Source organism: Nothoprocta perdicaria, unplaced genomic scaffold (assembly GCF_003342845.1).
Source record: "Nothoprocta perdicaria isolate Ctin4 unplaced genomic scaffold, notPer1 scaffold_182, whole genome shotgun sequence".
Taxonomy (NCBI): domain Eukaryota; kingdom Metazoa; phylum Chordata; class Aves; order Tinamiformes; family Tinamidae; genus Nothoprocta; species Nothoprocta perdicaria.
This window is the reverse complement of record NW_020455005.1, coordinates 1,396,607-1,412,073: the sequence shown is the minus strand read 5'-3', so window position 1 is coordinate 1,412,073 and position 15,467 is coordinate 1,396,607. Positions and strand designations below refer to the sequence as shown.

Genomic DNA, 15,467 nt, shown 5'->3' with positions numbered 1-15,467 from the left:
CATAGCAACATTAAAGCATGTTATTCAGTTTTGTGACCGACAAATAAGCGGAAAACCGTCAAAAAGCTTGACGTTTTCATTGTCCCTCATCTTTCCAAAAAGCTTCCTAAGCAATCAAAGAGGCAAACATGAAGGGAAAAGCCCATATACTGCACTCCTCTTGGACTTGGTGTATGAGAGAACTGTTCCAAGAATTTAAAGAATTGCCCAGCTGTCTTTTCCGAGTTGTGAACAGGACTTTTCCTTGTATTATGAATTATGAACTCAAGCATTTAGTCCTGAAGAATGGATTATTTGCAGAAAATACTGAGGTGGGAGATCACAGAGCCCTTCTTTCTCTTCCCAACAGCACAACTGGTTAAGCTAGTTGTAAACATGACATTCCAATTAGTTAACCTGGTCATTCCTAACAGAAAGGGATTTAAAAAAAAAAAAAAAAAAAAAAAAAAAAAAAAAAAAAGGAAAATTTGGTTAAATTTTGTAGATTCATGATGTTATGTGGTAGTAGGGGAAGAGGGGAAGCAGCATCCCTGAAACATCTTATCTTTTCAGACTTAATTAAAATTCATGTTAAAAATAGGCATATATTTGTCAGAAGTGATTTATCACCTTGATTTCCTATTTGTAAAAGGAATATCCTTGGCACAAACAGCTCAGAGTGACCCAGTTAAAAACCTACCAAATATACTGAATATTTGAAGAGTAAAATGACTCAGTCTGTATACAATGTGGAGACTGTGAAGGCAGCAGAGGAAGCATGAAGGACATTTCATCTAACCTGAGAAACTGAAAAGATGCTCCTGTGATGTGGGTGGAAGGAAATGAAAACACTTTCATGTCTTCCCAGGGAAAAGTAACAAAGATTATTGCAGATGTTCACACTGCAAATTCAATTAACATACCAGTATTGACAAACTATTGAGTACTCATAGTGAAGTGCAAAGGGCCAACACACTTTAATGTAGAAATTAGATAAATCTGCATGACTTCTGTATTTTTAAACATTTAAGAGCTAGCCTATTCTCTTTTATTAAAGCAGTGTATAGTGCTTTGATCTCTATTCAACACTCAAGATTATTTCTTACTCAACATGGGGCACGTTAACTTCCCCTGGTCTGTATGCACTCAAACATAACAAAATCAATTAAAGCAGAAGACGCAGCTGCCCTCAGAGCAGCAGAACTAACACAGTGTCACGCTTGCACAGAGTTGTTAATGGCATCATTATCTTCTCACTTAGAATTTAAAGGGAGCAAAGGAAAGCCACACACAAAGCCAATGTGTTAACTCAATATTATTAATGCAATAACAAAGTGGCAAATATTCGGTAAATGATGTTGGGGTTCCATAAAAGATAAGTTGTTAAGTCAGAGGACTCCTCTACAAAGTGATTTATTTTGAACTGGCTGATAATCCTTTATGTCGTCGTGTTAAAACACAGAGCAGAGCTGAGAGAGGTGCCAGCAGTCGATTTACAGAAATACACGCTTTCCCAGAGTATTTAAAATGTCACTTTATAAATTTTGACTTGACTAAAATATTTATGCAACGTTCTCAGCCCCAAAATGTCTCACAAGACGCTCTTCACAGCAACAGACTCCTTTGGAAGGAGAGATCACAACTACTTCCCAGCATCTAGGAGCTACTGCTGTGACTTGCCAGAGCTTTTCGGGCAGTGACTGCCACGAGCCAAAAGGCTCAGCTGAGGGAGGGCAGGGGATGGCGTGAGCGCAGGGAATCATCCCTGGAGACACCGCACGCAGCCGGAGCCGACACAGGATGTGTCTCCGTGCCGCACACGGCCGCAGGAACAGGTCACGGGAAAGGAAATGCGCTTCTCATCATCCCCTGCTGTCGTCACTCACTGCGTTTCACCCAAAATATTAAGTAGTTACAAAGCAGTTTCTTCAAGCTATAATTAACGCTGTCGTTTAAATAAAAACTTATGAATCACATCTAGTAACTAGCAAATATTAGTTACAGTTAGAGGGGGGAACAAGAGGTCCCTGTTTGAAGGTATGCACACACTTTGGCAGACCCAGGTGCCTGTTAGTAGCTTTATCCCCCACATTATCTACTTCATAGAATCATAGAATGCCGAAGGTTGGAAGGGACCTCAGAGGTCATCTAGTCCAACTTCACTTCTTTGCTCTCTTTAATTAGTTTAATTTTAGTCTCAAGCAAGATGTGTGAAGAGGTATTAAAAGCTTTAGAGCTTTCTTAGCAAAATGTTTTACTTCTATAAAGCACAATCACCCTAAACAAATCACACAGTCACAGGTAAAAAAGACTGAGGACTGGCAAGGCAAAGATTTGCTGGTTTCTTCATCTAAATGTGCGACCTGCAATAATATAAAAAGAATCACCTCACTTTTTCAAGCAGCTTTCATCTACAGTCAATAAGCTAAACTCTGAATAGTCACTACTTTCATTCCTCCAACAGTATTTTTATTTTTCCCCCTTTACTTGTGTAAAGATGCAAGCTGTACTGGTGCAGAGCAAGGATCCATCTAGCTCCCACAACAGCCACACGTAAATATTTAGGGAAGAGTAAAAAAAGCTGCAAGAATAAACACTAGTCCCCTCGATACACTTGCAGACTCCACATTCAGGCAGGAAACTTCCAGAGCCAGATACAGTTTTCTGCATATTTATTAACTTACAATGGATTTTGTTTCCATCAACGCGTGCATCCTCCCTCTGATCTCACGCAAACTTTGAGCATTCTCCGTATCTTATGTTTAGGAGTCCTACAACCTACTGAATGAAGAAGTGGCTCCTTTTGCTTTGAACTTCACTCTACTGACTTAATTTGATAGCTCTGCATTCTTGCAATAGAAGGAAACACTACAAACCTCTCGTACATCACACTGATTGCACAGACTACCACATGATCCCCACCCAGGCATCCCTCCCCACTCTGCACTGAAGGGCAACTTGCTCAATCGCTCCTCATACAGAGGCTTCTCCTTACTATTAATTAACCCACTGCTCTTTTGAGATCTTTTTTTCTAAATTTGTTGCATCCTTTTGATATGCTGGTATACAAGATGTCAACAAAATATGGCTTTACATGTTGCTTTCCGTTTTGTTTTCTGTTCTCTTCCTGATCATTTGTAACATTTGCTATGCATTTCTAGCCACTACTGATATCAAGCTGGATCCAAGTTTCACGGAACATCTATTACCACTCCACGATCTTGTTCCCTAGTGGTAATGGTCAGCTCAGAATCATTTATGGTACAAACGAAGCTGTGTCTGTTTGTCCCCTGTACGTTACTTCACATACAGTCAAGTAAAAGTTAGAGTGGATGTATGTGAAAGCAAGATCAGCAAGAAGACAGGACAAAGTCTAAGGATGAGACTTTCAATTTGTCAATTTGGTAAGGAAAAGTAATGCCCACATATTATAGTCTTTGTACAACATGATCCTTCAGCTCTTCAGTGCTGCATTTTGAAATGTGTTTAACACAGGAGAGAGATGGCAGCCTGGAGAGATGGCATTAATACAAATGTGCTATGCTCACCAAAACAGACTAAGCCAATATTAACATGGTTACATTGGTAACAAATGAACAAAACCACATCCACACACACAAAAAAAAAGAAAACAAAATTAGGGGACCTAAGTCTACCCCAGCACCTACATGGCACTTCAACCTCTACTCAGTGTGGGAGTTCCCAAACAAGTTTCCACCTGCTACAGGGTTGGAGAGCGGTGATGCCAGCAATGCTGCTACCACTGACACAGTGCTCAGAGCATTCCCACAAACTGGTGAGCGCGGAGCAGACAGAGGAGATGAAATCACATCTGACCTCCATAATTTGCAAAATCAGAGGTTACTGGGTACTCTTTAGCTTCTCCTCAAAGTGCTTCACCACATGTGGAATAAGAGATGCCATGAAGGTTAGGTAGGACAGGCAGAACTGCTATGGGAAAGCCTTGAAGATCTCACTGCTCCATGGAACATTTACAGAGGGACTGGAGTGCAAACCACCTTCTACTGACATTTGCTACCAAGCTATACAGACTACACATGTACTAGTAAATTGAACAGACCCACAAAAATTCCAGGTTGGGTAATGGGAAAGCACAGGTACTATTCCTAACAGGCTGTCTGGATGCAGACACCTAATTCAGCAGGATAAGAAACTTCAATACTGAGGAAACAAGTTATTACAATTCCGTTGGCCTTGGTGCCAGAGAACAGTTGTAAGTGCATTAAACTCAAAAGTACTGCAGCAATCAGAGTCTCTCTTCTGGCTCAAGCAATATTCAATTACATGTAAGCAAACAGCTTCAAATGAGAAACAAGACTTGTCTAATGTTTACACTGTTTGATAGGTATAAGATCAAGCCTTGAAGGTTGCAAAAGAGCTGAAACCAAGACTCTCATTGCTTAGGCAAATGCTTTTCTTACTGAGCTGATGAGGGGAAAAAAACACAAAGGGAATAGGACAAACACTACCTCTTTGTATGCTCTATGATCTCAGAGATGAATCCATCTGGGAAATACAAACACATCCTGTGTCATCTGTCCCTCTCACTTCAGCACTGCCTAATTCCTGATTTCATTAGCTCAGTATGCAGGTTTATCATGTGGCCCATTCTGCGGACCCTGTCTCTCACTGCATTTTATCAAGTGGAAATACAGCTTACAGCTGTGGGTTCCATGTGTTAGCAAAAAACCTGGGAGATAAAGATTGAAATACTTCAGTGTTGTAATGTTCAGGTCATATTATAGACCTATTCTGTTCGGGACAGAATACAGAAATATGTATTATATTTCTTATTTGTAATCTTTCTTCACTAGCAAGATACTGAAGGTAACCTTGCAAATGGAAGCCCCAGATTCTGCAGAAATCTCAAACTTAAACAATATAGCAGAAGTCAGGTGAGGTAAAACCTAAGTCAGGGACCTTGAGGCATCTTTTCCTGTTACTCATAGTTGAAGAGTAAAATCTGAAGCACTTAAATTTAGCATCATTGCCTGCCAGACTCTCTTAGTCAGAAAATCAGATAAGTGAACCAAAGAAAATCTTGAAGGGGATGCAAAATAAATAAATAAAGAAAAAGAAAAAAAACAGTCTGGACTGAAAGACTAAGGATATTATGCTGTTGCTTTGGAGATAAGGGAAATAAACACTAATGCCTAGTATTTATATGTTAGCAGAAAGAGGTGAACTTTAATTCTGTTCTTAATTCTTGTGGATTCTTCTGAGACAATTTGGATCTTTCCTCTCAGCTTTTACTGTGGAAAAGCTACAGATTCACTTATTTATTTGCATTGCCTCGATATTCGATGAAGTTCAGGCTGGGCAAATAATTGGGCATAATTAGGAAAAAGCTTGCAATCTAAGGAAGCAATAAAGGTTCTACAGCTTTGTATTTTTTTTTAATCAATTGGCTATGCTTATCCAATGAGACATGTTCAAGAAAGGAAATCTTTTTCCTGCTATAAAACATTTTACATGCAAATAAAATTAAAAAGGGAAAATTATACATTTCCTCCATCTGCTATGGGAAGGAAATATCTGAACTCCTGTAAGCTTTCTACGGGCTATGTTGTGCAGCACTTCCCACGGCAGCTGACTCATCCCTGAGTTCAGTCATCTTCCGAGTGCTCTCGGCCAGGTATTTGGTGTTTCTGTTTCATTTTACATTCCTGTTTCTTTTTTATTTTCCAAAGATTTTTTTTCCTTTTCTCAACTCTATCCTGAAAATGGAAACAAAATAATTCATAACTATATACTATATTTATTTGAGGGATGATCTTTTTTGACTTTCAGACAAGAAAATGTCTGGGAGTAGATGATCTCTAGAGGCCCCTTCCAACCTCAACCATTCTATGAGTCTGCAAAATCTGGCATCTCCCAATTCCCAGGTATATCAGCATAATGTAGTCTTATTGCATAGAACCTGCCCACTTTCTTAATGACAGACATCTTAAAAGGAAACAAAGATAAAAGCAGTTATCATTTCTTACGCAGCACAGTATATCATCATCAGAGGGGTCTGAACTGTGAACCATTCCATGGCAAAACAGGTATCTTTCCCACAGGCCTTGGGAAGCCAGAACAGTGTAGGTCAGGTAATAGGAAGGGGGAGCAACACACAATGTGTCCGCAGGATGTTCTGGATCAAAAATAAAGATGCTTTCAGTTCATCCACCTCATCCCTCTCCTGGGAAGAAAAGCTCTCCCTTTTGTCTTGCCCCATCTAGACTAGGGAAGTCAGAGCTGCCCATTTGTCCTGCAGCTTCGGGGCTGCTGCCCAGGTGGTGCCATGGAGAGATGGGCTCAGCTCAGGCCTCGGCAGCAACACTGCCTGACCTGCTGCACGGAACACCATCGAAATCGTGATAAATCCCAGAGGAATTTCATGGGATAACAGAAACACTTGTAGCAGAATTTTGTTCCTGTCAAATTTTAAAAGATAAGTCCAAACAAATGTCCTTGCAGATACAGATGTCAGAGTTGCATTTAGGTTGCCAGGCATCTAGCAGAGCAAAAGCCAGTTGTGCTCGTTCAGCTCTGCCAGGAAGCCTCTCCTTCAGTTACCAGCTCTGACAGGAAATATTTTTTCCTCATTACAAACCATACTACATATGTCTGTGGCCTATTTGCAGAGCTTCAGTTTCCCAAAGTTAGGTTCCTTTAGGAACTTAGTAAGTATTCGGTCAGTGTCGCCTTAACATTGTGTTAAAATAAATAAATAAATAAAGAGTAGCTTTCAGATGCAAATTTAAATTATTTGCACGTGTCTTTTTACACTAAGCTTCCCCAGGATATATTTTGCATGAAGCGATCAAAGACCCTCCTGTTTCTAATCTGACAGCTCTTTCCTCTCTTTAAGTCACTAAACGGAGTTTCACTATCAAAGCACTCTGTCCTTAAAACATACCAGAAGCATCTAAATCAGCTATATTATCTGCTACTGCCCTGGGCTACTAGTAACATTCCAAAATTTCTTTCATTTTTCAGCTCTCCTTATTCCCTCTTTGCCAGTTCTTTCAGATTTGGTGCAGACCTTCCCCCTTTCTTTCCTTCCCCTTTATTTTCAGAGCACTTGAGCCAAGAGCCCCACTGACATGGGAGCCCTTCGCAGTGTGTACAGAGACGTAGGTTACTCATATTTACATTAACTCAGTCATCCTGAGAAGTCTTTATTTCACACAGACTCCTGCCTAACAACTTCAGAGAAGACTGAAATGTCAGAGGAAATTCAGCTAATGGCCTAAACCGATGATTCCAGACCATCATCTCCTCAAAAACATCTAGGGTCTAAAAGGGACTCAGATTCAGCAGTAACTGAACTCCTGCAGTGAAGCACAATTTAAGAAAGCACATTAACCATCCATCCACACTTCAGATCTCACCGCAGGCAGCAACACAACTTGCTGCAGGATCAGGCTTAGAAGAAAAAACACCTGAAATCAGTAGGGATTTAGAACAATTTAGCCTGCCCTTAAAGACGGGCCATTTATAATCCAGCTCAAGAAAATGGGCATACACATCTAAGCACAGACACAACTATTCCACAGTGTCCTTTAAATCACACATCACCACGGTAGCAAACCCTCCTTTAGCACCTGTTTCCAGCACATTTTCACAGAATCCCAGAATGGTTGAGGTTGGCAGGAACCTCTAGAGATGTTCTAGTCCACCCCCGTGCTCCAGCAGGGACACCCAGAGCACGGGGCACAGGGTGGCATCCAGGCGGGTTTGGAAGACCTCCAGAGAAGGAGACTCCACAGCTATAATATTCAGCTATAATATTTATACCTTATAGCAACTTGGAGAACCCTCTTGTCTAACACACTATGAACTGCAGTGTAGTTGTCACTCTCACTAGTGGGATCAGCGACACAACAGGCTGCTTAAGACGCTCTCTGGCCACGTGGTTGTGGTTGTTACTGCTCCTTTTCCTGCTCTGCATTCGTAACCCATGGCTCAGCTCTGCCACGGGGCCACCTCAGGCCTCCTGAACCCCTGGTAATGACAAAGTCTTGGCCGAGCCTGTGACAACCCCTGGAAACAAATACACAGCGTGTAAGATAAGGGTGCTGTTCTTACCTGTTTTAGAAGGGAGAACTAATACTAAAATACTAAGCGATGTTAATGCATAGGTTAAATACTAACCTATGCAGTTATCTGTAGGAACTGAACCTATACCAGAAGCCCATCAAGTCCAATATAACATCTCTCTTATATGATCAATTCTTCTCCTTACAAGAACAGGAGCTGCTGAAATTTTCCAAAATCTTGTTTGTCTCTCATTTCATTACTTTATGTCAGCGATTTAACTTTTTAATAAAAGCCATATTCCTGTACCAGCCTTCAAATTTTATGTTTTTGAATTTGATTTATTTCTGAACTTTTCTGTCTGCATTTTTCTGCATTCTCATTTACTATCGTAGGTTCCCCAATGATAAAGCAAAATAGTTTACCTAAGAAACTCAAAATTAATCCATTAAACCAAATGGGATATTCACAAGGTAATAGAACAGATATTTCAATGAATTTAACAACATGTCCTCACATAAAAGGTTGAAAAGCACAATCAGAACTGCCTATGCAATGAGAAGACACAATCAATTCAATCTTGCTCCATCTATTTACAGGTTATTTACAGGTTTAAGACAATAGTTCTCTGAGCTCTGGAACTAATGGAGCCTGATCTATAGATTTGTAAAGCGTCGCTGGTTGACGTTTTAGCTCAGTTCACATTAAGACTCAGCACAAACAACATCTGCGTATTCATCAATCAAAACAGATGACAGCTGCTATGACTGTCACAAGGACAAACTCCCATTGACTTTCATGTCTCAGATAATCCACAGGTCACACAACTCTACTTAAGAGTATCTTGCGCCTACAAAGGCAAAATTCCTACAAAACTCTCCCTACCTCTGGAACATCCATACGGACGTTCCCCTGAGTGAGTCTGAGTTATAACAGGACCGAGTTTTTGCTGCTGCCCTTTCCTTGCCCGATCCTCTGCACAAGCCCTCCCTTCACTCCTGGCCTCAGAGCCATTCTGGGGGGGCTGCACTGCCAGAGCCCCCACCTCTCCAGTGCATTTGACTGAAATTGGGAGCCGGGGGTTCAAAAAGCCACCGGCAAATTGTGTCAGGGGACTAAACACCTCTTATTTCCACAGAAAACAGCCTGAAAGTAAGATTGGGAACAGAGAACATGTGCATACTATGCGGAAGACTTGCAGACGTAAGGCAGAGAGATCCATTAGGGAATCCACGGTAACATTCCAGCAGTTATTCCAGGTTATCTCATTCTGTGCTGCTGCTGTTCAGGTCTGGGCTTCAGGTCTGGAGCGCGGCCCACGACTGCCCACAGTGCCCAACTCTCAGCTCACTCCCCACCGCACTCCTGACGTGGCCAACAGCAGACAAGGGGCAGTCACCCTTTGGGGACAGCGTGTGCCAACATCATTCCCTTTGCAGTCTTCATGTCTTGGAGGGAAGAGAGCTTCGGCACATGGAGGAAAGCAGGGATGATGTGAAACATTAGGGACTTGTGGCAGGAAGATGCCACTGGGAAGAACACAACGATGCCTCGTTGCTCCTTCCCCTTCTTTACCTTCAAATTCTGCACAAGGGCTCTGTTTTGGCAACACGAAAAGGCAGTAGGAAGTGTATTGACCAGGGCAATCACAGAGGGTGCCAACAGTATCTCAGACTTGCTTTCCCCTTTTCAGGGGATTCAACCTAAAAGACACAGGTAATACACTGACATAAGGTGGGGGCTGCCTTTCATTAGCCTTCAGTTCATTTCTCAACATGTGAGCAGGGAAATAATTAATTATGCAACTTGTTTGTAAAGCCTTATCTAGAATCTGTTTATTAGCTGCATTCAGAAATGTTATTAGGATAATTAGAGCCCAACTGCCCTGGAAATTGGATTCCTGTCAGTTTGAAGATCACTACTGATTAAGAGGCAGAAGATGAAAATGTATCACATAATTCTTTAAAGAGATATTTTCTTCAAATTTCTCATCACTCCCTAACATCTGGTGTTTTTTTATCTCGGATTTTGTTTCCCATAAAACAGGAATAAAAATACTTCAAAAATCAAACCATACCTACAAACTCCGAAAATAGACTAAATTCTGGGAAAGTAAGGACCCACGTTTGGGGGGAACTACCATCCCCCCATTATTGGGCTTTTCACTGTTTTAATAAGCCAGATTACCAGACAAAGTGTGACATAACAAATGATAACAAAAATCTACCAATGCAAACACTGTGCAATGAAAACATCTCTTAAGTAAAAATACTGAGTTTGGATTAAATCCATTTAAGATACTCATCTGTCCTACAGAATTAATAATCATTCAGCTCCTACAGAATTAATAATCATTCAGCTCCGGAGAAGGAAAAAAAAATCTCCTTTTGTTCAATAAATGTGTTGATGACAGTTGTGTTATTGCTAAGGGAAGTGTCTCTGTGCAGCCTTCCCCGAACACAGCATCTGAACGTTTCTTTTTGGGAACAGCCAGACTGTTTCAAAAACCTAAAATTTCAACTTCTCCCGCTCCTACTGACTCGTTTAAAGCTCCAGCAGATCCTGAGTACATGCTCACTACTCTTAAAACAAACTTTAATCCTGAAGATTGAGGTTTATCATAATCCTGGTCTATAGCCCCAATAAATCACATTTCATACGCATTCCAATAGTGTTCTGACAAACCTGTGATTTCAGCATTTAGTAGCTCTGAACTTCATAACCTTTTCACAGCCACTTGTTAGCGAGCGGGGCAACACGCAGCAGTTACTGTTGCGGCCACTGTCTCACAGAAATAGTGACCGAAACCAACCCCACAAAGGTCTCAGTGCATCAGAGGGAAAAGAAATTTGCCCTTCAGTGTTCACCTTGGGAAAGGTGTTGACACAGTCAAAAGAACATTACACAACTTGGAGGCCTGGTACCTCTCGCCATAGCAGAGGGATGGACTGGGAGCAATCAAAATCAAGGGAGGTGCCCCCTAACTTGATTAACATGGCATCTCGACACAGGCTTTGTGTGTAACAAATCACAGCTCAGAGTCCTCTGTATTTCAGCGCCATTCTGTCTATGCCACAGAAAATTCTTCAACTCGCAGCCTGGCAGGCAGCATTTCAAATAAGGCAGTGAAAGATGGGACAGAAAGCAATCATTTACCCTGGGACAGAAAGCAATCATTTAAAAATCATTCACGATTCAAGAAATCCATGACTTTGTAATTAGAAAGTTGCCTGCAAACAAGGTGTGTTACAGAGAAGCATTAAAACCAATCTGCTCAAGTGCGTCCCTCTGTAACGAGGGTTTCAGCACAGGCTTCAGAACAATCAGGATCTCCTGCATTACCCTTCACCTACAGGTCTTCAATTCCTTCCAAAGGAATACGCGAGGTAAGTAACGACTGCCATGCAAAACATTATCACCTGTTACCTTTCGAAAAAGCTTCATTGCTTTCAAGGTTCAATGTCTTCTGAACGAGTCTAAAAAAGTTTGAGACTTGAAAAATCTAAACTACAAGCAGAGGAATATTTGCTAAGAACCAGCACATTCTTGGAGCACTCTGGATTGAAAGCGCAACTAAGGAAGAGAAAATGTGTCCAAAAATCCACCTTGTTTTTTCCAAGACACGTATCAGATGCCATCTAGAACGCTGGAAAAACATTAACTACCCTCCTTTTGTTTATTAAAAAGTGAACTATTTTTAGACTAGAATGGATTTTTGAAGATGGAAATCACCGCATCCCATCTACAAAGGCTCAGATTAAGCATTCAATATTACACAGGACAAAAAAACAGTAAGCAGTATCTTAGTTATCAACAAATGTGTAAAGTCTTCTCATTCTAATAATCCTGTTTTGAGAGATGGAAGGATAAGCCCACATACTTCAAAAACACGGACACCTTTCTAAAAAAAGTCTTCATTTTCTTAACACTTTTTAACAGATGTTTATCACTTACACTGTTCCTTGTAGCAAACACTGCATTCTACAAATACCATGAGAAAAAGCAGTATTCTTGTAAAACGGGTATTTTTATATACATAAATAAATAAATATATATATATTTTAAGACAGGTGCTTCCATTATGATACCCTTAGAGAACTACTTACGATCCTAACCCACTTCAACCTACCTTGAGATATCACCGTGTGGTCTGTAGAAAAGAGCAATTAAATGCAGGTCTTAAATCAAGACATGGAGACAGGGGAGCGCGCAGTGACAAGGTGAAGAGCGCGACGCTTTTGTGCATTCTACCTCTAACTGGAAAGTATCAACCTGAATGACAATGTAATTCATCATTTAGGGAAATGCTTCACTGCAGTTTCAACTGCAGTAAACAGTTTATATACAGTTTATATACGCTGTTTTATGATTTTAATAAAATAGCATGGAAAGTATCCTAAAATTATTCACTAGGCCTGACATGTTCTTCTTTAGAGAGGACATTAAACAGCTATTCAATTGTCCAAGATCTAAAGTAGCTAGAAAATATTATTTGTAGAAGAGGAGAGTGACATGCCCACCAAGAAGTTTAAAGGAGCAACTAAGCCATTTCATTTGAAAGTGTCATCACCAAGTATAACTCCCCGAACTTCCAGCTCGTGCACTATGGTCTGCTGACCATCTAATTAAGGCAAGGCCAGAACAACCACGTGGGACAGCAACAGCACTTCACAGGCAGAAGCAAAACACACAACCCATGTTCTGGGCATGCTATCAGTCCACTCAGCCTCAGAAGCCTCAAATATTCTGTTTATGGAGAAGAGAGCAAGTTTTTTGAGATCCAGTATTTAAAAAGAAGCTACTACAGTAGTTTTTCTATCCCCAAAGATAAAAAACAAACAAAAACAAACCAATAATCAAATACTGTGGAAGTATAAAAACATTGAGTGATAAAACAACTAACTCTACCAGCCATCCAAAAAAGCCACAGGCAGCAAAGTACTATGATTTCTGTACATACTGAGCCACTATCCAGACTAAAAGACCAGTTACACAAATAACAAAAGCTAATCTCACTAGAATTAAATGAAACAAATAAATGTGTATTCCAAACATCAGTAGTAATGCTACTTTCAGAATAACAATGCTACGGAGTAAATCATTATTATTCTAAATTGAGGTTTTTTGTTGATGTTTCTTAGTAGTGCATAGAGAAAAAAACAAGTAATACACAAACCAGGGATCTTTTTAAGAAGACCGACCACTACATCCCAGGAAAAGCATTACATATTTTTAGAACATGGAAAAAAATAAAAATGGTAAAGTACTAGTAATCAAGAAAAGAAATGAAACACTCCTGAGGGCTCCTGGCATTATCTCAATTTTCCTCAAGATTTTTTCAAACACACTAATGGACTAAGAATGGACTTTTCCATCCCTTGATACATAACAAAGGAACCTCAAAGTTAGCACTGTGCATTTTAACACCAACTATGCATCGAAGAAAGAGGGTAAGCAATATATACATTACATCATATATAACAATTCATACATTACATCTACATAATATATAAAGTATAATGTCTTAAACTGAAAAAAAAGTTAGAAAGCAAGAAGATAGGTACCTGATATACCCTGAGACTCTGTTTGGAGGTCACAGTACCACAGCCTGTTCACAGGATCACACCCTTCTCGGATGGAGAGCAGGACGTATCGACCATCATCTGATACCTGTACAAAATTACAGAATATTAAGATGAACCATTCTTTGGGGGAAAAAAGAATAAAAATTTCTTAAAAACTGAAAAGTTAGTCCTAGCAAAGAATTGACTGATGGTAGGTAGCTGAGTAAACAGATGCACAGGCACGACCAGAACTCAGCAAAAATACTGACCACTTAGACCTCTACATAGTTTAAGTACAGGCTGTTGATATTTCAGGAGTTCAAGAAACAGCTTTCTGTTTTTCCATCCTTTAACTAAAAAGTTGCAAGTCTACAATTACTAAGACAAAAGTATCCAAACTAAAGAGCAGGGGTCTAGATGAGTCAGCATCAAAGAACATTGTAGGACTGTAGAAGGCAAACAATTTCTGCTATTCTGATTTGTCAGAGCACGGGGCACAGGGCAGCATCCAGGCGAGTTTGGAAGGTCTCCAGAGAAGGAGACTCCCAGCACAGGCTAATCTTGTGATCAGCTGAATTACCAGGATTCTGCTGAACTACAGTAATCAAAGAGAACTCTCCTACACCAAATAAAAACTTCATGGAATGGAAATCAAATTTCATGATGTTCCAAGAAAAGATGAGGCTGTCACATCTGCTCATGTAGGTGTTCAACTTCTACCTTAGTTCAACTAATGTATCAACTAGGATATCAATGTTCAAATCGAATGCTAAATTGTACAATAAGGGCAACTGCAACAGCAAGAAAAAGACACCATATCTGCCTACCTATCTATAGGCTCAAGAGGGCTAACAGCGGTTTTGGTCAAACAAATCTTCTGAATTTGTTGTGAGGATAAAGCAAAACCTTTGAACTTCAAAACTTCTTTATCGAGACACTAATTTCATACAAAGAGAAATGCTGCCTCCGCTGCACCAGGTCTCCTCACTGGGCTTCCATTCTCTGGCAGTGCCAAACGGCTGGTATATGAATCTTTCAACACCCAAGATGCACTAAAAAGCGGTTCATTCAGCTCAACCTTTCAGGATACTTCATCCCTTAAGGCTGCCCCGCTCACACTGCTGATCTTTAATTCCCGAGTCACTAAATCCCCAGTAGAGACTGGCCAACAATCTTCTCTGCCAGAGAAGCAAAGCTCGAGGGGCTCTGAAGCCCCAATTTCTAGTTCAGGGCTCAGGGTTTCAGTTCTTCTTGGCTTCAGGTACTGCAGAGAGACTTGCCAGATGCTAGAGCCCAGCTTTAGATTTTTGATGTTTCATTCCCAGGACCTTTCAGGGCTGTTTCGAGTCCATCTCTTGCAGAGATGAGGAAAGGCCGGCAGTTCAGTCCCCCTGACTCTCTGGAGTCGCTCTCAGATCCGCTCGGAAAGGCAGATCCTACATTCACAGCAGACGTTCAAGTCTGCAAGCGCTGGCATTAGTTGACCAGCTGCTTCTGTCACAAAACGACACAAAATGTCTTAGAATACATCCAAGCTGGTGATTCATTTCATTTGCACATCAGTCCAGACTGAATGTTTTCATTTTTGCCATTTTTATTAGGTTTATACACAGAAAAAAAACCCCTAAAGGCTACTATTAAGTGAACATTATGAGCTACACACACCTGTACCCTAAATTTTCAGAGGCAGCTTCTTGTATTACCTCTGCATGAGGCTGTAAACACACAATAAAGTGACTTCCAAACAGGCTTGGCCGTGCACATAAAATCCCCATGGAAAGCTGCTTTCTGCCACCGCTTCTCCAACACAGCCTGGCAAACGGAGCCTGGCAAAGCTTTGGAAAGTGCCAGTCTGCACAGGGAAGGGAGGAAGTAACA

General features: G+C 40.7%; 1 protein-coding gene across 1 annotated transcript in view; it reads right to left on the bottom strand.

Annotated features, from left to right (window-relative positions):
- Positions 1-15,467, bottom strand: part of PREP (prolyl endopeptidase) — a 90,973-nt gene that overhangs the window by 55,659 nt on the left and 19,847 nt on the right. Inside the window, exon 6 of the mRNA XM_026036617.1 lies at positions 13,590-13,695. Within this exon, the coding sequence (XP_025892402.1) occupies positions 13,590-13,695 (106 nt within the window). The remainder of the gene's footprint in view (positions 1-13,589; positions 13,696-15,467) is intronic.